Source organism: Tupaia chinensis, unplaced genomic scaffold, assembly GCF_000334495.1.
Source record: "Tupaia chinensis unplaced genomic scaffold, TupChi_1.0 Scaffold138666_1, whole genome shotgun sequence".
NCBI lineage: Eukaryota > Metazoa > Chordata > Mammalia > Scandentia > Tupaiidae > Tupaia > Tupaia belangeri.
In genome coordinates, this window is record NW_006198558.1 from 683,322 (window position 1) to 709,123 (window position 25,802).

The following is a 25,802-nucleotide window of genomic DNA, read 5'->3' on the forward strand; positions in this document are numbered from 1 at the left end:
TTCCACAGTGCTGTCTGTTCAGTGTGCCTTTATGTGTCGAGGATGAAACGTGCCGGCTCTTGGCACTTAGCCATCTGAAGTGGCCTGTTTTCAGAGATCAGGAACTGAGGTAGGGGAGATGCTGGGACTTGTGGCAGACCACGCAACTGGGCCTGGGCCAGAGGGCAGATGTGGCCTAGAGCTCCAACATTCTGCTCCTCCTGTTGCTCTCTGCTGGCCCTTCTGGCTCTCCCTGGAGACTGCTCCTGGGGCTACTTTGAGGCTGTGACGGTGGCTGCCTTGGTTCTCACTCACAGGGACCGCGGGCCTCTTTCCCCCTGTATCACACTGGCTGACCTGCCAACAGTGGAAGGGGTGCGGCTCTGAGCTCCGGCAGACCTGGCTGTGGGTCCTGCCCAGCCAGTGGGAAAGTTACTTAAAGATTTTTTTTTTCTTTCTCTCTTTTAATTGCTAGATGTTATGTGCCCTTGCCAGAGAGAAAGACAGAGTGAGAGGGAAAGGGAGAAAGCACCCTCCCAATGGGATGTGGTTACACTGTGATCCCTTCTCCATTTCTCCATCCTTCTGGGATTTTGGGCAAGCATGCACATGCACCTGACATTTTTTCAGGCCACCATGGCTGGAGTTGAACTGACCAGCACCCTTACCTACTATGCCATGGGCCTAGCCTGAGATTTTTCTCTTTGAACCTCAGTTTTGTCATTTGCTTTTGGTCTTATCCTGCTAGTAGCTGTGAGGCTGAGAGAGAATGTGTCATGGAGATGCAGTGTGGCATAGTTCTTCAGAAGCAAGGCTTTGGACATGACTGCTTGGGTGTCAATTCTGCCTCTGCTGCTTACTAAATGTGTGATACTGGCAAGTTACTTAAACTCTCTGTGCCCCGTAAGTTGTACATCCTGGCCTCATACCTTCTGCCCAGGCTTGAGAACCTCTTTATCCACTCCTTAAACCCTTTCCATTCCGTGGCAAGGGGATTATAGCTGGGAAGGACCTGGTTTTGGATATGACACTTTTGTTTTGCTGAAGCCTCCTGGGTTGAGGAAGTGCTTCCGCTCATTCCCTAACAGGAAGGGACAGGGTCTGCGTGGGAGAGATTGGTGACGCTGCCTTGGAGGGGGATACAAACAGGAAGTTTGGAAACAGGCTAATGTCTGACAGACTTACGTTACAGAATTACTGGTGCTTAAAACAGAAATTCAGCCCTGCTTTTCAGAACAATAACAGATGCCTAAATGTCAGTGGTATGGAAGGGAGAAGGCTATTGGTTTGTTTTTTGGGTAAGAACACAGAAAGGGAAGAACAATTTTTATCTGTTTCTCTTGACTTGCTTTTGTTCCCCAAATGAGGCAATATAGGCTAAAGGAAACAGTTCTCCTAACTCTAATACATTAGAATCTTTTGTAGTTTGTGCTAAATTTTTTTTTTAAATGTTCACCTTGCCTTTTCTGCTAGAGCACTGGTTCTTTGAGGGCAGGTGCCAAGGATTTTCCAACCTTTGCAGTCCCTGCTAGGCCTAGCACAGGGCTGTACACAAGAAAGCAGCTGGCACAGGACTGACTGAGGTCTCATCTTTGTTTTCCAGAGTGAGTACATTGCTCCGTGTGACTGTCGGCGGGCCTTTGTCTCTGGATTTGATGGCTCTGCGGGTGAGTCGCTGAGTTCTCTCTGTGCTATACCTTTGTTTGCCTCCTAAAAATAACTGAACCAAGTTTGAGCCTGTGCTACAGAACCGAAAAGAAAATGCAAACCAGATGTTCCCTTTGAACCTCTGCAAAAAGGTGTGGGTTCCAAGCATTTCCCAGCTCCTCAAGGTTACCTTTCAATGACCTTTTGCTCCTCTTTGCTGTTAGTTTTTAAGATATTTATTTAGAAAAGTTTTTAAGACTTTTATATAATGTACATGCAGAAAGTTCTATCAATAAAACAGAATATACCTGTGTAACTAGCACCTCAAATAAGAAACAGGGCTTTAATAGCATCCTAGAAATCTCCACCTTAGCTTATTATTGGTCCTGGATAATTCTCCAAGTGTTCGACTTTTGGTTTCTTTATTTTGCTTGAACAGCAGAAGTTATTGCTGAGCTCCACTGGAGTCCTTCCCTAACTTTTGTGGAACTGTTGTGCCCTTGAGTTGAAGACGGGTTTCAGCCATTGGGCTCCACCCCGTAAGCAAGTTAGACTAGATGGGAGCCCCTTTCCCTTTGCAGTTAGCACGCTGCTGCTTTTGGCATAAGCGATTGTATTGGTTGGCACATTAGGATTGGTTTTGGCTGATACTTCTGCCAAAAGCCTGCGTTCTGCCAGGCCTGTGGGAACTGAGGGCAGGTGGGAAGGCAGCACAGATGCCCTGCTAGTGACTGCGGGGTCACTTTGAGTACTCACAGGATCCCATTCATCTCTCTTGGGAAGAGACATTGCCCTGTGGAGTGTCTGGTGGAGCAGAGGAACGGCTGTGATCGCTGTGCCTTACTGATTATGAGACCGCTTTGGCTGGAGGACTGCAGTCCTCTGTTCTGCTGGCCTAGACTTGTGTTTTATAGTGAGGGTCCTTTCTGTGCACGGACCAGTGCCTGGGCAGTTTGGGTTTCAGGATCATTTCTTTCAGAGCTTGACCCATAGCGCAGGGGTATTGTCTTCTCTTCTGCCTGGAGTTTTCTGGATTCAAGGACCTATCTGCCCATAGAGCTGGCGTTGTAGCTTCTGGGCAATTGTCAAAAATCGTTCTCTTTGCTCCCTGTTGCAGGCACGGCCATTATCACAGAAGATCATGCAGCCATGTGGACTGATGGGCGCTACTTTCTCCAGGCTGCCAAGCAGATGGACAGCAACTGGACGCTCATGAAGATGGGTGGGTCGAGGCCTGGCTGGCCCAAACTTAGTTGGGTCCTGGCAGGGACCCTTAGAGTTCCTCGCTTAACCTTTTTATGGGGTCTTGGAACCTTTTTGAGAATCCAGAGGAAACCAAGAATACATCACGCCTCTACATACATATTGCACATTTCATTTTGTAGTCTCCTGGCTCAGGATACTCAATTTACTAAGGGGAAAACAGAGCCAGAGAGGACAACTGATTTGCTGTAGGTCACTTAGCCTGCCGTGCGTTTCATTTGTGCACCAGGGGCCTTTATTCTACTCCTTGCTGCCATGTGATTCAGTGAGAAAAAAGCAAGAGGCTTTTGGGAATAGGAACTAGGAAGTTTCCCCCGGAAGCTTTCTCTAAGGATCATGGACTTCTGGCAGCTCAGCTTTGGAGAAGAGCAGCCTGTAGAGCAAGACCATGTGCCTGGAACTTTCTCGGACTAGTTACTTCACTTTTAGCACTTTAGTTTCCTTGTCTGTAAAATGGAATAATCATGAAGTGGTGAGGATAGAAAAACATAATGTATGAAAGCACATAACTCAATGTTTATTGAATAATGTGTGCAATCTGCTTTTTCACTTAATACTATGCTGCGTATGTATTCCCTTGACATAAAAGTAGACATTTTTATGAAATTGATCATTTTTGTGACAGCTCATAAAAAAGGTCTATTTAGAAACATGATTTTAGTGGTTGTACAAAGGCCTCTCCTTTCTGAATTTAGAACTTGGAGAAGATAAGGAAGGAGAAAAAGGGCTACCAGGGCTGAGTGAGAAAGAGAAGAGACAGAATAGCTGGTGTTTCTTTGTTGTAGGAGGTAATGAGGAAGGGAAGTTGTCACCACAGTGACAGTGCAGGGAACAGAGGGCTGGACCATGACACTGAGATAGAAGCAGCTGGCCGCCTAAGGGGGTGTGTGCACTCGTGTACGTGTGCCATACCCACATGCATACATATGCGCTCTTTGTCCTAGGGAGGTGCTAGGAACATACTGTCCTGACAGTCGAATTGTTTTGAGTTTCTGCTTTCCAAAAATCTTTTCAGAAATATAAAAATACCAGAAACTACAGATTTTTTGCAACAGTTTTACAGTTTTTTCCTTCTCCATACCTTCTCTTTCTCTCTCTCTCTTTCTCTCTCTCTCTCTCTCTCTCTCTCTCTCTCTCTCTCTCTCTCTCTCTCTCTCTCTCTCTCTCTCTCTCTCTCTCTCTCTCTCTCTCTCTCTCTCTCTCTCTCTCTCTCTCTCTCTCTCTCTCTCTCTCTCTCTCTCTCTCTCTCTCTCTCTCTCTCTCTCTCTCTCTCTCTCTCTCTCTCTCTCTCTCTCTCTCTCTCTCTCTCTCTCTCTCTCTCTCTCTCTCTCTCTCTCTCTCTCTCTCTCTCTCTCTCTCTCTCTCTCTCTCTCTCTCTCTCTCTCTCTCTCTCTCTCTCTCTCTCTCTCTCTCTCTCTCTCTCTCTCTCTCTCTCTCTCTCTCTCTCTCTCTCTCTCTCTCTCTCTCTCTCTCTCTCTCTCTCTCTCTCTCTCTCTCTCTCTCTCTCTCTCTCTCTCTCTCTCTCTCTCTCTCTCTCTCTCTCTCTCTCTCTCTCTCTCTCTCTCTCTCTCTCTCTCTCTCTCTCTCTCTCTCTCTCTCTCTCTCTCTCTCTCTCTCTCTCTCTCTCTCTCTCTCTCTCTCTCTCTCTCTCTCTCTCTCTCTCTCTCTCTCTCTCTCTCTCTCTCTCTCTCTCTCTCTCTCTCTCTCTCTCTCTCTCTCTCTCTCTCTCTCTCTCTCTCTCTCTCTCTCTCTCTCTCTCTCTCTCTCTCTCTCTCTCTCTCTCTCTCTCTCTCTCTCTCTCTCTCTCTCTCTCTCTCTCTCTCTCTCTCTCTCTCTCTCTCTCTCTCTCTCTCTCTCTCTCTCTCTCTCTCTCTCTCTCTCTCTCTCTCTCTCTCTCTCTCTCTCTCTCTCTCTCTCTCTCTCTCTCTCTCTCTCTCTCTCTCTCTCTCTCTCTCTCTCTCTCTCTCTCTCTCTCTCTCTCTCTCTCTCTCTCTCTCTCTCTCTCTCTCTCTCTCTCTCTCTCTCTCTCTCTCTCTCTCTCTCTCTCTCTCTCTCTCTCTCTCTCTCTCTCTCTCTCTCTCTCTCTCTCTCTCTCTCTCTCTCTCTCTCTCTCTCTCTCTCTCTCACACACACACACACACACACACACGCACACACGTACACGCACAGGCACAGGCAGGCATTTGGGGGCTATTAGAAATGGACAGGCTAGGGGCCCAGAAATCCCCACCTTAGCTTATTGGTCTCATGTAATTCTCTTAAGTGCTTGGCTTTTAATTTCTTTATTTTCATTTTGGCTTGAATAGCAAAAGTTAGTGTTGAGTTCTGTTGGAGTCTTTCCCTCACTTTTTTGGGACTGTTATGCCCTTGTGGGACTGTTATGCCCTTGAGTTAAGGGTGGGTTTAAATTATTTTGTTTTCATGCCTCTGTTAATGAGGCCAAGCTCTCTTGACTTTTATGAGGGGACTTGTGGGAGTTCATGGGAAAATGAAATTAAAAGATAAAAATAAAAAATGAAAAGTTCCTCAACAAATTCCATAAAATGCAAGGTAGTTTTGTAGGTGATATCACCAGTCCTTTAGTCTGTCCCGAAGGCACTGAGGGTCCTGGGAATTTAACCATACCAAGTACTATTCTTTTTACATTAACTGAAGAAAAATGAGTGCCATTTATACACATTCACACACACGCACACACACACACACGATGCCAGAAGGCACATGGAAGAGAAAGAGAGAGAAGGAAAGAGAGTAGAGAGTGGGAGGGTGGGAGAAACCATTGATGTCACCATTCTTCCACCCAACCTTCACCATAAATGTGATGTTTGTTCTTGCTTCAATTTTAGCACAATCATTGCTCTGAAAGGGGCTCTTTTCAAACTGATATTTTATCCTTCCTCCCAGTTGGATCTGGATTGAGTCTGATCACTTAATCCTTCTCCTCTATCCTGTTAGGATCCTGGACATAGGTACATACGCTTGGTGTGTTTTTTAAACTACTGGGGCTGGAACTTGGATCTCAGTTGGCTGTAAGATCTGTCTTCACTGCTATCTGGGGCCAGCCTCCTTTAATCTTTTTAAGATTAGGAAACAAAAAGAAATCAGAAGGAGCCAAATCAGGACTGTAAGGTGGATGCCTAATAATTTCCCATAGAAACTCTTGTAGAATTGTCCTTGTTTGACGAGAGAAATGAGCAGGATATTATTGTGGTAGAGAAGGACTCTCTGGTACTTTTCTGCTAAAACTTAGGCTAGCTTTCTGAAATACTCTCATAATAAGCAAATGTTACCATTCTTTGGTCCTCCAGAAAGTCAACAAGCAAAATGCTTTGACATCCCAGACAACTGTTGCCATGACCTTTGCTCCTGACTGGTCCACTTTTGCTTTGACTGGACCACTTCCACCTCTTGGCAGCCATTGCTTTGATGGTGCTTTGTCTTCAGGATCACACAGGTAGAGCCATATGTCATCTCCTGTTACAGTCCTTTGAAGAAATGCTTCAGGATCTTGATCCCTCTTGTTTAAAGTTTCCATTGAAAGCGCTGCTCTTGTTTGCAGCTGATGTGGACATGACAGTTTTAGCACCCATCGAGCAGAAAGCTTGCTCCACTCTAATTTTTCAGTCAGAAGTATAAGATGAACCAGTTGAAATGTCTGTGGTGTTGGCCATTGTTTCTCTTGTTGTCAGTCCTCTTAGTCATGAACAAGATTGATTTTTTTCCTTGCAGATTTATGTTGATGATCTGTGGCTGTGAATAGTATCTTCAACATTGTTTTCATCCTTTCTTTTTATTATTATTTATTTATTTATTTTAATGTGCTATAGGACACTTACTAGAGATTGAGGAAGAGAGAGAGAAAGAATGTAAGAAAGCATTCCCCCAAGGGGATGGCCATACCACAATCCCTTCTCTTGCATTCTCCTCTCAGGAATTTGGGTGTGCGTCCATAAACCCACACACACACGCACACACACACACACACACACACACACGCACACACACACCAGCATATTTTTCAAGCTGCTGGGTCTGGGACTCGAACCATGCTGTTGGCCATTTAGCAACTATCTGATTTATCTATCACTCCACCAGCTGACCTTTCTCATTTCGTCTTAAAACAAGTTACCCAATTGTAAACAGCTGATTTCTGTGGAGGCATTATGTTCATAAACTTTATGTAAAGCACCATTCTTTTACTCAACCTTCTCCATAAATTTGATGTTTGTTCTTGTTTCAATTTTAGCAGAATTCATGTTGCTCTGAAAGGGGCTCTTTTCAAACTGACATCTTACCCTTCTTTGTGCCTCACACTAGATCCTGTTTAGACGTGTTATAACAAGCCTGGAAGAGTTTATTTTGGTACAAAGAAATTTAGAAATCCATGCATCATTTTTTCATAATAAGCATTTTCCATGAACTTTGAAGATTCCTGCATTTATATGTCATATATGTGCTAGTGTCCATCTGTATTCTAAACATTAGCAAAGACTAATGTCTTAATTTTTTATAAAAGATAAATACAGGGAGAAGTTGTAATACTTTCTTCTCGTATCCGTTGGATCACAGAGTGTAGCCCTGGGGTGCAGGTGTCTCTCTTTGGGACCTGTAGATTCAGCTATTAGGTCTGATAGCACTTAGAGGATCACATTGTCTGAGGAACAAATACTACCTGCCTCTTCCCCTGGCAGGGATGGGTGGGAGAGAAAGGTCCTCCTTTACTCTGACCCTTCTCTAGTTTGCTATCTCTCCTGAAACTTGCCTTTCCTCAGGCGTGTCTGGTGTGGAGGAAGAGTCTGGTGGGCTTAGTTGGCTAGTGAATGGTTCGTCCTTGGGATTTTGCCAAAGAGCTGTCTGCTAGGAAATGACATGACTTTATCCTGTGAAAGTTGTATGAGGGGTGCTAAGAAAAACTTCGTTAATAAGTGGCTTTAGTGGTTTGAAAAAAAAATATAGGAAAGAATCAAGTAGCAAAATACAACTCAGTACCAGCTCTTAGGCAGTTTTTTAGAACTGGAATTCATGAGCTCATTCCTTTATAAGCCTTTGAACTTCTCTTTTGTGGTTATGTGGTTATATCAGTAGTCAATAGAGGAAAATAGGATAAGTACTGGTAGCATTTGTGAACTTTTACACTAAATATTCATATGTTTTTACCAAGATGTTAACTGTCTAGCAAAAATCTGGTTGATTAAAAAAAGTATACATCTGTGATGTAGAAGGTACTGGCTTGGATTAAAGAAAAACTGGATTATAAAAATTTTAAAGCTTGGGACTAGCAGATAGAGTAACGGTTATGTCGTTGGACTATTGTGTGGCCGCCTCTGGTTCAAGTCCCAGATCCAGTGGCTTGAAACTCATGCCGGGTGTGTGTGTGTGCCCAAGATCCCAAGAGGAGAATGGAGAAGAAAGGATTGTGGCATGGCCATCTCCCCCTGGTGGGGGGATTTCTTGCTTTCTGTCTCTCTGTCTCTCTGGCAAACACACGCACCCTATAGCAAAAATCTCTTAAAAAATATTAAAGTTTAATTATTAGTGTTTTATGACAAACAAGTCTCTTAGAAGCAGGAAGGGCCGTCTGGTAAGTTGGGAATCCCAGGGGGCCATGTTAAAGATGACAATAGTGGCAGGCTCCTTTGTGCCCTGCTTGTGATCTTTGGAAAGATTTCTGTAGTCTTCCAATCAGAGACTGGCTCTGGGCAGGGGGGTCTTATCTCTGCTACCCTGCCCTTGTGGATGAGGGCAGGCACCAGTGGCATGTTGTCCCTTTACCTGGTATGTGATGTAAGGGAGGGTCCCATCTTCCGGCCTTCACCGAATCACTGCCCACGTTCTCATTAAGTGCGTGTTGGTGAGATGAGCTTTGTGAGGATGCCACATGTCTACCTTACAGCGCTCCTCAGAGTGACGCTTCTCCAGGGTAGAGTGGAACTCAGCTCTCTCCTTCCATCTCAGTCCTGTCTTACGCTCTCCTTACATTCCATCTTATACTTCTTTTCCCGTAGCCTTCTAGGATTAAGGGGGTTCAGAGCTTCCAGGTCCTGCCAGTCTGTCTTAAAGGAGGTGCTTAATAAAGACTCTGCTAGCAGGCTGTCAGTGAATTACCTCCTCCTGGGTGGGCTGTTAAGCCTGGGCCTGCTGGGAATGGTGTCTTACCAGTTCTTCCCTATGTAGGTCTGAAGGACACACCTACTCAGGAAGACTGGCTGGTGAGTGTGCTTCCTGAAGGATCCAGGGTTGGTGTGGACCCATTGATCATTCCCACAGGTGAGAGGGTGTGGTCCCATCCAGCTTGGGTAAGGAAGTGACTTCTAGACTCCTCTCTGTCCTCCTTGTGGGATGTGGAACATTTGGGGGCTTAGTATGACTGGAGTCACAGTAGAGGTCAAAGGGAGGAGAAGGGTTCTGGATACAGGGAGGGTGAAGAGATGTCCTTTTACAGTTTCTCATCCTGTGCACCAGTGCTGGACAGTGGGAAGAGTGCCCTTCAGGAGGTGCCAGGCTCACAAGGCCCTGTGGCCTGCCTCAGCAGAAATTGGCATTTGGTTGATGGCTGGACCATGTGTGTGTCTCCTCAGATTACTGGAAGAAGATGGCCAAGGTTCTGAGAAGTGCTGGCCATCACCTCATTCCTGTTAAGGAGAACCTTGTTGACAAAATCTGGACAGACCGTCCAGAGCGCCCGTGCAAGCCCCTCCTCACCCTGGGTCTGGATTACACAGGTCAGAATCATAGTTGTGCCCAACAGGCTCCCAGCTATTGACCCCTCCACTTCATGTTGTCTCTCCCCCGTCCTCTGAGTCAAAGTCAGGTTTGGACCAGTGAGAGGATTTTGCTCACTTTGGCCCAGTGGGACATTTGGTAAAAGACACTTTATTTTCATTGTTGCCATCTACTTGCCAATGACTTTGGCTTTAGTTATTTTTTATTTTTTTTTTTACAAAACTCTTTGGGCGTTGCTGAGAGGACTGAATTTTTCTTTCTTGCTTTCTTTTTTATTTTAACCACTCAGCTGCTAGCTGCCATTGTATTGTGTCTAGTATTGGAAACAGAGCCTAGAAGTTGTCCCATTTCCTTCCTTCTTTTTTTTTTTTAATAAGTTTTAAATATTTAATTATTTAATTTAATTTGTTGTTATTTTTTAATTTGATGAGAGAAAGAGAGAAAGAGAGAGAGAGAGAGAGAGAGAGAGAGAGAGAGAGAGAGAGAAAGTGAGAAAGAAAGCCGTTAGGCCTGAGACTTGAACTAGTTGTCATGGTTGGCCATATGGGAATTTAGCACCTTAACCACCACGCCACTTGCTGGCCCTCATATCTTTTCTTTTTACATTTTATTTTTTAAAGAATTATTATTTTATTTTTTATTATTATTTTATTAAGATCAGAGAGAGACAGAGAAGGGGAGAGAGGGAAAGTGAGAAAACAAGCTGCCAGGTCTGAGACTCGAACCATGGTTGTCCATGTGAGTCCAGTGCCCCAAGCCAGCACACCACCTGCTGGTCCCTGCATTTCCTTTCCTAAGTCAGCATTTGTAGGTTCCCCACCCTCTCTCCCATATCTTCTGCTATGGAGGCTTCGGGGCAAGGGTGTGTTTTTTTGTCTTGTGCAATAGTGGTGGGTGACAAGCATGTGCTGTGAACCGAGAGTGAAAGATGAAAGCATGGATTTATGAAGCAGGGAAGGGCAGAGAGGGAGGCCTGAAACGTGGGAAGAGAGCCTTGCTATAGAAGCAGAGGTAGATGGGAGATGCCTGTGGAATGTAGGCAGATTGCCCAGAAGGGGTCCTGGGAAGAAAGCATTACAACCCAGACTCTCAGCCAAGTTTGAAACAGCATTCCCGAGCTGATCTTCAAAGCTGCCCTTGGTTGTGGGGCAGCCCCCAGCTAGCTTTCCTGTGTGACGTCCTCCTTGGAAGGTATTGTACATAGAAGAGGATGGGTATAGTGAGTGACCCAGGGTCAGCTAAATATTTTCCATCTACATGGTTGGAATTTTTATTTTTTTTTTTTAACTGAAGCAGAGGCTCTGACCTGCTGCCTGGAGGAGAGAGGGGAGCAAATATTGCTGGTAGTGCTTTTGTTCAGTAACACTGGTGTGCTGTTATGTGTAGGACACTGTGCTCGGTGCTGGGTGAATAAGACAATGTCTGCCCTGTTCACAGGTGATGGTAACCTAGTTGCAAAAGCTGCCATGGTGGGAGTGGTCCTGGGGTCTTGGGTGAGCACCTCTAGGGCTCCAGTTTCATTCTGAGGAGCAGCAGGGAGGCCTTAGCTGTGTCTGACAGGGCATGTGTGAGTCAGGCTGCAGGGAATTCTTAGATCGTAGCACCAACAGGCAAGTTGCGGCCCCAGGGATGTAAAGTGGTAGGTGATATTCCCCTGACCCCAAGACTGGGTGAGTTCTCTCTACTGGGTGTTGTGGTCCTGTGATTTCCTCTATTGCCTTTCAGTTTCTGTACAGCAGTGTAACTAATTGATGGTTTAATGGTCCATCATCTTGCCTAGATTATAAGCCCCACCAGAGCAGGGACTGAGTCTAACTCAGAGCTGTAACTGCAGTGACCAGCATAGTACCTGGCAGGTACCTATACCTGGCCAGTTTTGGTGCTTTATAGGCATTTGTGGGGTGAGCAATGTAGTTTTGCTGGTGAGGCAGTCAGAGCTCAGGATCATCAAGCGGTTTGGACAGCCATACCTGTACAGGGCTTGAATACAGGCTTCCTGCCTACCCAGGCGGCAGCATGCTTCCTGTGAGAGGAGGTGCTGGTAAGAATGTCTGGGGTGGACTCTCTTCCTTGGCTCCCTGGGGCCAGGGCCAGAGTTGTAAGTGCATTTGTTTCTTGCAGGCATCTCCTGGAAGGAGAAGGTTGCTGACCTTCGGTTGAAAATGGCTGAGAGGAACGTCGTGTGGTTCGTGGTCACTGCCCTGGATGAGATCGCATGTGAGCGCTGGTTTCACTATTGGAGCTTGTGGCCTGGTCTTCCTTTTGGGTCTCTGGGAATCTGTGTGTTCAGCTTTCTGAGTGGCCAGGGAATAAGCATAAGACTCACCAAATGGGTAGAGGAGATGCCAGTTAGGACGAAGGGAAAAGGATTACAGAGCAGAGGGGTGGGGGCTGTAGCTTTGTTCAGAGCAGTAATACAGCCATGGGCGATGCCCACCTGCCAGTCTCTAGGGACTGTGACATCCCCAGGAAGGGCATTTCCTCTGAACACTTCCTGTCTGTCAGCCTCTGTGAGTATAGAAGGAGGATTGCAGGAGGTATCTTTCTACCCCATACTTTTCAAAGTCTTCATAGTGAGGATGTTTTAGAAACGTTTCTACTTCGGAGAAGTCAGGAACTGTGAAAGTTCCTCACCATGCCCTTTGATACAGTGGCCATTTCTCAATCTTTAGACCTTAAGCCTCATGCCGAAGTTTAGTATCTTCTGCTTATCTTCTGTTACCTGAAGAAGTCTAGTGGAGCCTTCCTCTGTCTCTTATCCTCTGGTTGGATTTAACACAAGGCACTCAAGAAGAGGCACTGCTTTTTGTTTTTATTTTCTTACTAGAGAAAGAGACTCTAGTATTCTATTCTTCCATTCCAATATCATCCTTTCTAGCCCTAAAACTTTGTCAGGTGTGTCAGTGATTTATATCCTTAACTGACTTCATAACCTCAACATCAGAGAAGAAAACTTGCAAAGCTACCTTCTCCTCTTGATTTAATAGAAACACATTTTCATTGTGGAAAACCTAGAAAATGCAGAGGAAATAGAAAGAAAAATATCATCTATTGGATCGTCAGGAAAGTCAAGATGCATTTTTGCATAGAAAACGACAGAAAAATATATCCTGACTTTCCTGACAACTCATATCATTCTATTACCCAGAGATAAGCAGTGTTAACATTCTAGATATGTATCATCTAGTAGCCTAATTTTTTCAGTGTATTTATGTACTATAGGCATACTTATATATAACTTGGGTAGTAAACATTCTATCATATGGTTATAACTTCATTTAAGTGATCATTTCCCTAAGGATGACCTTTGGGTTATTTCTAGTTTTCCCACAATTTGTTATAATGCTACCATCAAAATCTCATTTCATAAATTCATACCTTAGTTTCTGATGGTTTTCCTCTATTTCTGATTGGCTTTTAGGGCAGTATTACAGGCAGAGGGGATGGGTGTGGTAGGACCATTCACATGTTTTCCGACTTACCGGTCAGAAAGGTTGGACGTGGGGCGTGAAGACATCCATATTGTCACACCCTCGCCAGCCCCAGAGACTGTCATTTTTAAAAAAGTGCTAGTATGATAGGTAAAAAATATTGCCTCATTGCTTTACTTTTGAAATAGAGGCAGTATTTTTAATGCCAGAGCCGTTTTATACTCTGATCCTCACAAGGAAAAGCATTCTGGGCTGGAAGCCCTGGCACCAGAGCTGTGCTCTCTGCTGGTCCCTTGAGTTTCTGGCATGTTCGGTGACCTCACCAGATGCTCCAACACTGGCTTAGGGCGGGTCCTTTACCAGCGAGGGCCATAGTTGGCCATTGACCCACGGGTGGGCTGCAAGCTCTGGTTTCATTCATGGGCTGCAGTCCCGCTGACTCACTGCTTTTCTCTCTGCCTCTGACTGGAAGCTACAGCTCCCTGGGGCTCATGACCCTTTCAGAGGGGCCTTATTTGGTCTTCCTTATGGGTGGGTCTCAGTTTTCTCACCTTTGGTCATTTGCTCAGAAGGAAGAGGGTGCATGTATCCTTTCCTTTTATTTGGGGGTGCCAGGTTTATCTTAAGCAAGACCAGGCCTGGCAGGTCACCACTAGATGAACATTTCAACTCTATAGTTTGGGGGCATTTCTCGTGTTTTCTGACTAGTAACTTTTCAGCCTTTTCAGGACTGTGATTTGGTTGCATGAGAAACAGTTCTGGTGCCATCAGGTGGCAGGTACGAGCAATTGCAATTGGAGCTCAGCGGTGGAACCAGGACTAAGGTTCCCTGCCTTTCTGAGAGATGCCGTGGATCCTTGGATAGCAGCTGGACTCCAAGCTGAAGCCGTTCCCTCCCCCTACAAGCTCCCCCTTATAATCCCAAGTCAGGCAGATGACAGGGACTTTGTTTTCTTTTTTTAGGGCTATTCAATCTCCGAGGATCAGATGTGGAGCACAATCCAGTATTTTTCTCCTACGCAATCTTAGGACTAGAGACTATCATGTGAGTGTTTGCCCCACAGCTGGAACTTTCTCCCCCATGGCTCCTTGGGTCCCCAGTCTCCCTTTTCTGGTCCAGTCACTGTCTTACATTTCACTGATATGCTTCTTTTTTTCATGCCCCCCCACCCCCCTTCTTTTCTTTAAAAGTAGGTATTTATTTATATCCTACCTTTCTTTTAAGCCCTTAAAATGACTTAGAGTCTGTGGTATCTATAGCATATGAGATTACGAAATAAGTAGGCTACGATATTAGGACAAAAAAGGAATGAGATTAGTTCATAAAATTCTTGCAACAAGGTTTCGTTTAGTCCACATGTTTGAGTCTAAGTATTTAGCAGTGAATACAAAGGGGTATATACTCTTATATAATTCCAGGTACACATGGTAGATAAACCCAATTATTTCGAAGGTCAGAAATTATGCAGGGAAACCCCTTGAGCTGTGCATTATTGAATTGTTGGTTTATCTTTTCAAAGTACTGCTGATAGCCTTCTTGTCATTACTCTTCTATTTGAGTGGCTTTTTCCATTCAGAAAGCATATTTATTGAGTGCCTGTTATGTGCTGGGTTTTCTGTTGGGTGCTGGGATACATGAGACAGGTAGGGTCCTGGGTTAGAGTTGGGGAGATGAGCATCTTTCTTCTTTAAGGGATTTGGGCATATACAGGGGCACCAGCTTGTCAGTGAGATGGGCACAGGTGTTAAAAGAGGGGCCTAACCTTGACTTGGAAGTCAGAGGAGACTTTTGGAAAAGTAATCCTGCAGAGATTCAGGATAAATATGAGCTAGCTAGGTGAGTGGCAGAGTGAGAAGGAGTGGGGAATGGTGATTCAGGCAGAGGACAGAGTTTTCAAATGCTCCGGGCAGGAGACAGCACAGAGCCTACGGGGACTTGGAGTGGTTCAGTGCTGTCAGAAGATACAGTATGAGGCCAGAAGGTGAGCAGGGGCCACTTAAAAGTAAGGGCCTGTGGCCCAAGTTCAGAAATTGGGGCTCTTGTCCCAAGGACAGCAAGAACTTAGTAAATGAATTTTCAGAGGAAACTATGCAAGGAGATCAGTAAATTTACTAAAGACCATTATGGTAAAATAGGATGGACGGAGCAAGGTTTGGAGGCTGTGGCACCAATGCAGGTGAGGGATGGTTGTGACCTGCACTGGGAGGGGACTGGGCAAGGCTGTCAATGAGCTGGACCGATCTGTTGGAGATGTAGGCCACAAGTCCCAAGGTCTTAAGAGGGATGGGAGGAGGGACATGAAGGAGGGCAGTGTCCAGGTTTCTGGCTTGGGGAATTGGGTGGATAATGACAACATACACAGGTACAAGGGACACACTTTGGAGTTGCTTAGTTTTTTGGTGGCTACAAGAGTCTGATGTGCATGTTTGTGTCTTTGTTCTCATCCTCTCCCTCATGTGCCCTCCTTTGCTATCACCTTTGGCCCCTGTGCAGGCTCTTCATTGACGGTGAACGCATAGACGCCCCCAGTGTGAAGGAGCACCTGCTTCTTGACTTGGGCCAGGAAGCTGAATTCAGAATCCAGGTGCTTCCCTACAAGTCCATCCTGAGCGAGCTCAAGGCCCTGTGTGCCAACCTCTCCCCAAGGGAGAAGGTGTGGGTCAGCGACAAAGCCAGCTACGCTGTGAGCGAGGCCATCCCCAAGGTTGGTGGCCCCTTTAGTCCATCTAAACCCTATTTGCCCCTTCCTAGTTCTGACCTCTAGCAGCTTTGTCCTCGAAGCAGTCTGTCCAGGCTGGGCCATAGGACTGCTGTTTATCTGAGCTGTCATCTCCCTGGGTGGGGCTTTAGTCTAGAGCCCTATCGAGAATCCCTGGGTCCTTAGAGCTCATTGAGCCCTGTGTTTTCCTCAGTGTGGGATGAGAGGTGACTGTAGGTGGTACACCCGAAGAGTTAGCTTTATTTAACTGTATTTACCAATATTTTAATAGTGCTTAGTTTATATTAGAAAAAACACAACTAGCACATGAGACTATGATATTTTAAAGATGAAGACAAAGTTGAATTTCATAAGATAAGTTGATTTAAAGATGGTCAAAAGAAAAGTACTAAGTAAGTAAGAGTATGGGTAGGCAGCTAGGCAAAGGCTGGCTGGTGGTGTGCATTTGGGAAACACTTCTCTGCATACAAACCGCCCCCCCCTCCACACACACATACACACATTTATAGCTAGGAGACTCGAGGCCTGCAGAGGCTTGCAGAGTTGGGTATTCATAAGGTCAATGATGAGAGTGATGACCTTGCCCTTTACTTGCCCTGGCTGGGTAGTTCTAAGTAGCTAACATCTTGCTTCCTTTTAATTAGGGTCTAGTGCAAGACTGGAATCCAGGCATCTTCAGATATAGGCTTTTCTATTGCCCTGCCCTGGACCTCTAGCTGCCAAGCAGCCTTTGGCAGACCCAACAGTGTCCTCTCTTCTCCATTGAGCAGTGGGCTATCCTAGGAATAGCCTGGACCTACCCAGTGTATCCCTGCCATTGTCACACTGTTTGTGACTTCCTTGACCCAAGAGGAGATCACTCCTGCCTTGCCTATTTCATGAGGGGTGTGTCCGAGAAAGAGAGATAAGAAGAGTAACAGCAATTTGAGCAGCTCTGCACAAGGCCCATATGTGCAGAGCCTGCCTCTCTGTCACACAGAGCTGGATTCTAACTTGTTCTCAAATTGGGAAGGGTCTTCTCCCGCACTTTACAGTCAGACCCTCAGCAGTAGCTGTGGTGTGATCACTGAGCGGGAAGGGGAGGGAACAGGACTCCTCCCTCATCAGGTCATGTGTGTTTCCAGACAGGAGGAAAATACCTCCTTTGTGTGGCAAGAGCGTTATTTCGGTCAAGCTTTGAGCAGTTAGTGAACTCTGACCGCAACCACAGAGGCTTGGAAAGCAATACCTTGCTGATGGCTGGCAGCCAGCAGGCTCAGAGGGCTAACGAGTGGGGAGAGAAGAGAGATACCTTGTTTGTACTTACTTTTTTGGGGTGAACTTAAGCACCTTTCACCATGGGCCATCACTCGAAAGGGACACGTCTTTGGGTGCCAGGGTAAAGCTAGGTGGGTCCTGAGCTTTTCAAATGGTTTGTTTCAAGTGTGTTTTGCTGGGCAAAGAAGGGTTGTCTTGGTCTTGGGTGGGTGGAACAGGCTCAGTTTCCCAGCCTGCTCCCTTTGCTTTCAGGATCATCGCTGCTGTATGCCGTATACCCCCATTTGCATCGCCAAAGCTGTGAAGAATTCAGCCGAGTCAGAAGGCATGAGGCGGGCTCATGTGAGTAGCGAAGTGGGTGCAGAAGACAGCATGTGCGGTAGCCAGAGGCCGGCTCCCTCACCTGCTGTGTGGCCTGGAGTCTAGCACATGATCTCAATCTTTGAGTTAATGAGAGGATGAAATAAAGTACCAGTGGGCTAGAACTTTGGGAAGTGTAACACAGAGAGAGGCATATTGGTAATCGCACAGATGATGGCGGTGCTGTAGTGATGATGACGATTTTTAGAAGGGTCAGATTATGTTTTAGGGTGAAGAGTGCGTCTAAAGATTTTGGGCCCAGAGACAGCTTTGGATAGTGGCCCTTCCTGGCTTCTGTAGGGCAGGGGTTCACCCCTTTGGGGGAGCTGCCCATGCTGTGAGGCAGGGCCTTTACTGATTATTCCTGAATTACTGAATAGCAGAGGAGCCCTTTCCCTGATGATGAGAATTGCTGCTTACTGGTTTCCAGGAAGTGCCTGGTTTATGGCTGTGTAGGTAAAGGTCTCTCAGTATTGCATTAGGGCTGGGCTGTGAATCTGGTCATCTGATTTTCAGTAATAACTTGAAAAAACTTATCTCTATTGTTTACACAGATTAAAGATGCTGTTGCCCTCTGTGAACTCTTTAACTGGCTGGAGCAAGAGGTTGGTTCTTAGTCTCTGTTTAACACGTGGATATACATAGTCACAAATATCTGCATGTGATTCTAACATCCTCTGTGGTATCCTCCAAGCTCTGTTGACAGTGAGGTCTAAGATACTGATCTGATTTTTCTTTTGTTTTTTTGGAGAGGTTTTTTGCTATAGGGCTCGTGCGCTCGCCAGACAGAGAGAGACATAGAGAAGACAGAAAGCAAGAAATCACCCCCCAGGGGGGATGGTCACACCGCAATCCCTTCTCCTCCATTCTCCTCTCGGGATCTTGGGCATGCACGCACATGCGCCCGGCGTGAGTTTTAAGCCACCGGGTCCGAGATGCAAACCGTGGTCGACTACGTGGGAGTCCAGCGACATAGCATTACACTAGCTGCTAGTTCCCGATACTAATCTGATTTTAATGCTGTCTTTTAATAGTTCTTTCTAGAAATTTGGTATGTGTACATGTGAAGATTTTTTTAATTGTAGAAAATAGTTTAAGGATAAAAAAATTACATCAACAATGGATCTATTTTTGGATTTAGGGAATTATAACTAAGAATTTCATGATCAGGAAAAATGCCTTTCTTCTAAGGAAAAATGCCTTTCTTCTTATTATTATAGGTAAGCTGCTTGTTTCATAAGAAAAAGATCTTTGTGTGCATTTTGAACTTTAAACTGTAAAACTTTTTATATTAAATTGACTTTTGACCATTAATTTCTTGCCCTTATACTCCTTGTAGTTGACAAGAGGGTGGTTTTTTATGCTGTTATTAAACAATATTATGTTTCTTTGAAATATTACCATCTTTTTAATTGGAAGAAGGAAAATATTTTTCTATTCTCACTGGTATAACTCTTTTCCCCCATATTTCCTTCTGGCTGTTGTTCATCTTACAGTTTTTAAGATATAAGTCAGTTTTACATGTCCCTGGGTACTGCGATATGGTTTTGTATTTTGTTTACTTTATGCACTTGTGAGCATTTTCCATGTGGCTTGAGCTTTAAAATAGGATCCACATGGAGACCGTGCCTAGTGGCTAGATACATTTATTTACCTATTCCTCCTGTTTTCAAATGTTTGATTTGTTTTTGTTTTAAAAATTTATTTGTTCCATGAGTGACAGAGAAAGAGAAACAGAGAGGGAGATAGACAGCACTCCCAACAGGATTTCATTGCTGTAATCTGCGGCCAGCCTCAGTCAGCCCCACATTGTGGGTGTGGTGTGTCTAGAGTATCCAGGGAGGTTTCCAGATGCGAACTAAAACCTTCCTATGTGGTTCATCCTGCAGAGCATCGTATTTTATTGCTGCACTACTGTTTGGCCCCCGTTTTTCATTTTTTGCTATTATCAATAGCTCTGCAATGATATTTTTGTATTTGTCTTTTTAAAAAAGAATAATTTATTTATTTATCATTATTACTATTTTAAATTTTGCTATAGAGCACTTGTGCTCACCAGAGACAGAGAGAGAGAGAGAGAGAGAGAGAGAGAGAGAGAGAGAAAGAGGCTATTAATGGTTTCTACTTGTTTTGTATTTTGTTTACTTTATGCACTTGTGAGCATTTTCCATGTGGCTTGAGCTTTAAAATAGGATCCACATGGAGACCGTGCCTAGTGGCTAGATACATTTATTTACCTATTCCTCCTGTTTTCAAATGTTTGATTTGTTTTTGTTTTAAAAATTTATTTGTTCCATGAGTGACAGAGAAAGAGAAACAGAGAGGGAGATAGACAGCACTCCCAACAGGATTTCATTGCTGTAATCTGCGGCCAGCCTCAGTCAGCCCCACATCGTGGGTGTGGTGTGTCTAGAGTATCCAGGGAGGTTTCCAGATGCGAACTAAAACCTTCCTATGTGGTTCATCCTGCAGAGCATCGTATTTTATTGCTGCACTACTGTTTGGCCCCCGTTTTTCATTTTTTGCTATTATCAATAGCTCTGCAATGATATTTTTGTATTTGTCTTTTTAAAAAAGAATAATTTATTTATTTATCATTATTACTATTTTAAATTTTGCTATAGAGCACTTGTGCTCACCAGAGACAGAGAGAGAGAGAGAGAGAGAGAGAGAGAGAGAGAGAGAAAAAGCTGTCATGTCTGGGACTCAGACTGTGGTTAGCCATGTGGGAGTCCAGCATCTTAACCACCATAACATCTGCTGGCCTGTCTTTTTTATTTCTTTAGGATGATTTTCTAGGATGGGATGCTTTTTAATTTTTAAACTTAGATGCATTCAGTTTTGTGTGGTTTAGGATATAATACTGAGGCACAATAGTTGAGTGAGAAACTAAGCAGATAGAAACCCTTCTACTTTAGATAACTTTGGTGAGAGCCTTGGAAATTCCCCCCTCCCCCTGGTTAAAGATGAGATATAAACTGTGTCCTGTGGATTGGACAGTTGGGATGTGGGAATTGAGGAACAATAACCTGTTAATGTACTGCCTCTCACAAGTCTGAGGCACATACGAGTTTATCTCATCAGATGATATATTAAGCCATTTTCTTGTAGGTTCCCAAAGGTGGTGTGACAGAGATCTCAGCTGCTGATAAAGCAGAGGAATTTCGCAGGTGAGAATCCACTTGGAAGACCCATGAACCACTGGCTGATTTCCTTGGCAAGTTAAGGATCCTGGAAGGGCCCTGATTGTTGGCGCAGTAAAAACCTTTAAGCCATCCTTCTCTCTGTGTCTTTCTGTTCTAGGCAGCAGGCTGACTTTGTGGACCTGAGCTTCCCAACGATTTCCAGTACGGGACCCAACGGCGCCATCATTCACTATGCGTAAGGCGTGCAGGGGAGAACGGGCCTGGCTTTGCTGCTGAGCCTGAGCAGGGGAGAGGCAGTACTTATGAGGCCCCATGCCATCTCTGTGTGTCTGCTGAGGCTAAAATTAGGAGAGTCCCTGAGCCTCTGCCTTTTCGGGAGCCTCCTTTTAGGCTCAATATGGTGTTGGCATTCTCCACAGTGTAGCCGAATGGGGGCCCGTTTTTCCTTTATGAGCCTGCAGTACCTGTATTCATAGCCCTTGAATTTTAATGACTGGAGTGTTTGAGAGTTTTTTCCTGATAACAGCAGGCTTTTTGATGTGATATTCTGTACATCTTGTGAATTCTATCACCTCCATACTAAAAAAAAGGTGGTTACTAGTGTGCAGGCAACCTGTTCTGGGTAAAGAGATAATTAGTATCTTCTCTCCCTTCCCCCTGGACATTCTTCCCTTCCCGCCTGGCATCCTGTTCTATGGGGATGAGCAATAAGAGCCCGTGGACCTGCAGAGCTGATCCTACTTGAGTTGAACCAGGAGGGACACTGATAGGTTTCAGTGACCTGATAGTCTTGATGGGGCTGCCTGTGCGGTTGCTGAGAACTAAATTAGGCTTCGCCGTTGGGCTTCATCTTCGGTATTTCCCAGCTCAATTGTTGGCTTTGCATTGGGCATTTTGAGTTCTGTGCTTCTGCATCTGTGATGTTCACAGACAGGGAGAAAATACTTGGTCTCTCTCTCTGTACCATACTTGAACAGATTCTTTTTTTTTTTTTTTAGAGATTTTTACTATAGGGCGCGTGCACTCGCCAGACAGACAGAGAGTGACAGAGAGATAGAAAGCGAGAAATCACCCCCCCAGGGAGGATGGCCATGCTGCAACCCCTTCTCCTCTATTCGCCTCTTGGGATCTTGGGCACGCACGCGCACGCGCCCGGTGTGAGTTTTAAGCCACCGGGTCCAGGACGCGAACCGTGGTTGACTACGTGGGAGTCCAGCGACATAGCCATTACGCTAACTGCTGGTCCCTTGAACAGATTCTTTTTTTTTTTTTTTAGAGATTTTTACTATAGGGCGCGTGCACTCGCCAGACAGACAGAGAGTGACAGAGAGATAGAAAGCGAGAAATCACCCCCCCAGGGAGGATGGCCATGCTGCAACCCCTTCTCCTCTATTCGCCTCTTGGGATCTTGGGCACGCACGCGCACGCGCCCGGTGTGAGTTTTAAGCCACCGGGTCCAGGACGCGAACCGTGGTTGACTACGTGGGAGTCCAGCGACATAGCCATTACGCTAACTGCTGGTCCCTTGAACAGATTCTTTTTTTTTTTTTTTAGAGATTTTTACTATAGGGCGCGTGCACTCGCCAGACAGACAGAGAGTGACAGAGAGATAGAAAGCGAGAAATCACCCCCCCAGGGAGGATGGCCATGCTGCAACCCCTTCTCCTCTATTCGCCTCTTGGGATCTTGGGCACGCACGCGCACGCGCCCGGTGTGAGTTTTAAGCCACCGGGTCCAGGACGCGAACCGTGGTTGACTACGTGGGAGTCCAGCGACATAGCCATTACGCTAACTGCTGGTCCCTTGAACAGATTCTTTCCCACCTTTTTAATAATTGGTTTTGGAATTTTTAGTCTCGGGGTAGATTGGAAGCTGTGTGTGGGAGACAGGCACAGATGTGGCAGTACAGTTCTTTCATATTAATGCTTCTGTTCCAACATAAAAATGTCAAAGGGACTTCAGTTTTTGTCTCATGTTTAACTCAGATGATGAATTTCCTGGCTGGATACTATCTTAGAATTTTGCATTTAGTTAAAACGTTAAAAAAAATGTCAAACCAAGCAGGGAGAGATTTGCTCTCCTCTGACATTTTTTCCTTGTAGGGTGTAGGAAGCCTGTTCAGAGGAGGGTGCTGGAGTTTGGGCCCGTGTCTGGCTGTCTTTTTTACTTGCTCCCTTCCTGGTGCCAACTGGTGCCCTTCACCTGGGAATGAAGAGCATCTTCCTTCAGCTATAGAGGAGAGACCTAGAGTGCTTCCATCCCTGGGGCCATTTCTCAGGGCAGTGACAAGTGTGGATAATGGCTTGGGGAAAGCGGATCACTTTTTGAAAATACCTTATGCTCATGTGGAAAAAGTGCTTCAGTGGAAGAGTTTCCCCAGGAAGATCCTTCTAGTTTTTTCCTGGATTGAGGTTTTACTCCCTGCCTGTCTAGGGGTCTGGGAAGCAAGAGGGGAGATGTGTGGTGGGGAGGGACCTAGAGGCTAGGCTAGGGTGTGGGACTCTCATAACAAGTGAGGCTGTGGTGATTCCAGGCTGCTTCCATCCAGTTCCCAGAGCTGAGCTGGGCTGTTGCTTCTACTGATTTCTAATTTTTTTTTTTTTTGGAGAGGTTTTTGCTATAGGGCGCATGCGCTTGCCAGAAAGACAAGATAGAAAAAGACAGAAAGCAAGAAATCCCCCCCTGGGGTAATGGCCACACCACAATCCGTTCTCCTCCATTCTCCTCTCAGGATCTTAGGCACACATGCACACGCGCCCGGCCTGAGTTTAAACCACCGAGTCTGGGACTCGAACCGCAGTCTACTACGTGGGAGTCCAGTGACATAGCCATTACACCAACTGTTAGTCCCGTAATTTTTGTAGTTTTGACAGTTATCTCTTGAATATCTTTTTTGTTCCAGACACAGAGGACGACAGAAAGAAATGGGTTAATCCTCCTTTTCTTGATTTTTTTTTTTTTAAATCGAGTTGAGATAAGTTTACTGGGTGTTTAACAGTAGAAATGAAATTTAAGTCGGAAGAATTAACTTATTGGAAAACTTTTTATGTTGCTGTAATTTCAAACATAAGTTGCACAAATAGTATGAGGAACTCTTATGTTCTCCTCCCAAATTCACTAAGCGCTCACATTTGTGGAGTAATTAATCTTTAATTAACTTTGTTAGGCCAGTCCCTGAGACGAACAGGACCTTGTCCCTGAATGAGGTATACCTCATCGACTCCGGTGCTCAATACAAGTAAGTGACCCGGGCTGCTGCAGAAATTGACTCTGGGTCTGATGCCCCTGAGTAGGCGGGCCAGCTGAGCTCCAGCCGAGAGCGCTCAGCTGGTAGTAATCTCATCCCGCACTGACTGCTGACGGGATCGTTTCTGTATCTTGTCCTTTTTTTCACCCCTCGTTGAAATAGTGCAGTTGTAACCCTGTTCCCACAAAAGGCTGTTAGTGATGGAAATGTTTAGTCCTTGGCCGGAAGTTGTTAAAATACCAAATAAATAACTGTGAAATAAAGCAAGCTTGCAGAACCATTGGACAGTTCTCTGCTCCGGTCCATAAACTGCCTGTACTTGTAGCTGCCCCAGGGCTTTATGAAATAGGGAATCAATTTTGAATGAGAAATGAGGGCAGTGCCAATATTTCTGAACTTCCTTCTTCATGCCTTGTTGCTTTCAAAGTTCTTCCCTCTGAAAGATTTGCTTGGGATTAGATATGGAACCCATGAGAAGGACTGAAGATAGGTATTATCTGCATTGGAGGGCAGAGCATGGCCTTTTTTTCCCCCTCCTTTTTCTTTTTTTTAGAGATTTTTGCTGTAGAGTGCGTGAACTTGCCGAAAAGACAGAGACAGACTGAGAAAAAGTGAGAAATCACCCTGTGGGGGGATGGCCACACTGCAGTCCCCTGTCCCCCATTCTCCTGGGATCCTGGGCATGCTCACTTGACTGGTATGAGCCTCAAGCAGCCGGGTCCAGGACTTGAACTGTGGTCAGCCATGTGGGAGTCCAGCAATGTAACCACTATCCCATCTGCTGATCTCCCAGAGCAAGGCCTTTAATGCTCTGTTCTCCACTGCAGTTGGGACTGAATAAGGGAGAACTAATTATTAAATGAGCTCAGCCATTTATGTGGTAACCACAGCCTAGTGTTGGGACACATGGGTTGGTATTAGTAATGTTAGCCTAGAGCTAAGGGTACTAGGATCACTCGGATAATGGTGAAACTTTTTTCACTGCTAAATTTTAACAGGATTCTGGAAGATGTCCTTTCTTTGTGAGGTATGAAGGCTAGGGTATGTTACAAGATGCGTTGGGGTATTTTTAGGATCTCTATCCCGTAAACCCCTTGCTGTCCTAACAGGAGGAATTGGATTTAGTCCTCTATAGTTAGGAATAGGCTTCTGTTTGCTTTGTCCTCCTTTGTCTTGTTCATGCCCTGGTGTCTTGTTATTTCATTAAATAGTCCTCATGTTATAGACCAAGAGTGTGTGTGTCAGGGACTGAATTAATTCCCACTCTATCGAGTTATTCTTGCATTCACACTTTGTCTCATTCTTTTTTTTTTTTTTTTTTTTAATTTTTGCCATAGGTGTGTGCGCTTACCAGAGACAGAGAAAAATGGAGGGACAGTGAGAAATTACCCCCCCCAGAGGGGCTGGTCATGCCAGCGTCCCTTCTTCTCTTGGGAGTGGGCTCTCATACACACACACCTTGTGCGTTTTCCAAGCCACTGGGTCTGGGACTTGAGCCATGTGGTTGGTCATGTGGGATCCAGCTCCTTAACCTCCATGCCGTGGGCTGGCTCTGAGTCATTTTTTGTTAACAACGTTAGTGAACAGTAATTCATTTACCATACAATTTAAGCAGTTTAAGTATAAATTAGGAATTTTTTTTGTATATTCACAGGGCTGTACAGCCATCACTAGGATCAATTTTAGAACATTTTGATCACCCTGGAAAGAAACTCCATTCCTACTAGCAGTCATTGTCGCCTGTCCTCCACCCAGGGGAGCTGCTGCTGGGCTTTGTCTCCTGGATGTGCCTGTCTGGACATTGTGTATAAATGCAGTCACAGACACATGTTCTGCCTCTGGCTTCTGTCACGTGGCATAGTCCTCAAGGTTCATCCACATCCTAGCATGCATCAGTATTTCATTCCTTTTTACTGCTGGATAATAAATATATATATTTTTAAAATAATTATTTTATTTAACTTTATTTATTTTAATTGGACCAGAGAGGGACAGAGAGAGAGAGAGAGAGAGAGAGAGAGAGAGAGAG

At 45.2% G+C, this 25,802-nt stretch overlaps 1 protein-coding gene across 3 annotated transcripts in view; it reads left to right on the top strand.

Moving 5' to 3' along the window:
• XPNPEP1 (X-prolyl aminopeptidase 1) overlaps positions 1–25,802 on the top strand; it is a 79,129-nt gene that overhangs the window by 36,917 nt on the left and 16,410 nt on the right. For 2 of the 3 annotated variants that reach the window (XM_006161614.3, XM_027765563.1), the window contains exons 4-15: positions 1,583–1,646; positions 2,744–2,848; positions 9,064–9,156; positions 9,468–9,611; positions 11,734–11,829; positions 14,007–14,088; positions 15,538–15,748; positions 17,273–17,362; positions 17,935–17,985; positions 20,492–20,550; positions 20,684–20,761; positions 23,693–23,764. In XM_006161614.3, coding sequence (XP_006161676.1) covers positions 1,583–1,646; positions 2,744–2,848; positions 9,064–9,156; positions 9,468–9,611; positions 11,734–11,829; positions 14,007–14,088; positions 15,538–15,748; positions 17,273–17,362; positions 17,935–17,985; positions 20,492–20,550; positions 20,684–20,761; positions 23,693–23,764 — 1,145 coding nt within the window. Of the gene's footprint in view, positions 1–1,213; positions 1,278–1,582; positions 1,647–2,743; positions 2,849–9,063; positions 9,157–9,467; positions 9,612–11,733; positions 11,830–14,006; positions 14,089–15,537; positions 15,749–17,272; positions 17,363–17,934; positions 17,986–20,491; positions 20,551–20,683; positions 20,762–23,692; positions 23,765–25,802 lie in introns of those variants that run through there. The other variant, XM_027765564.1, reaches the window with a different exon arrangement.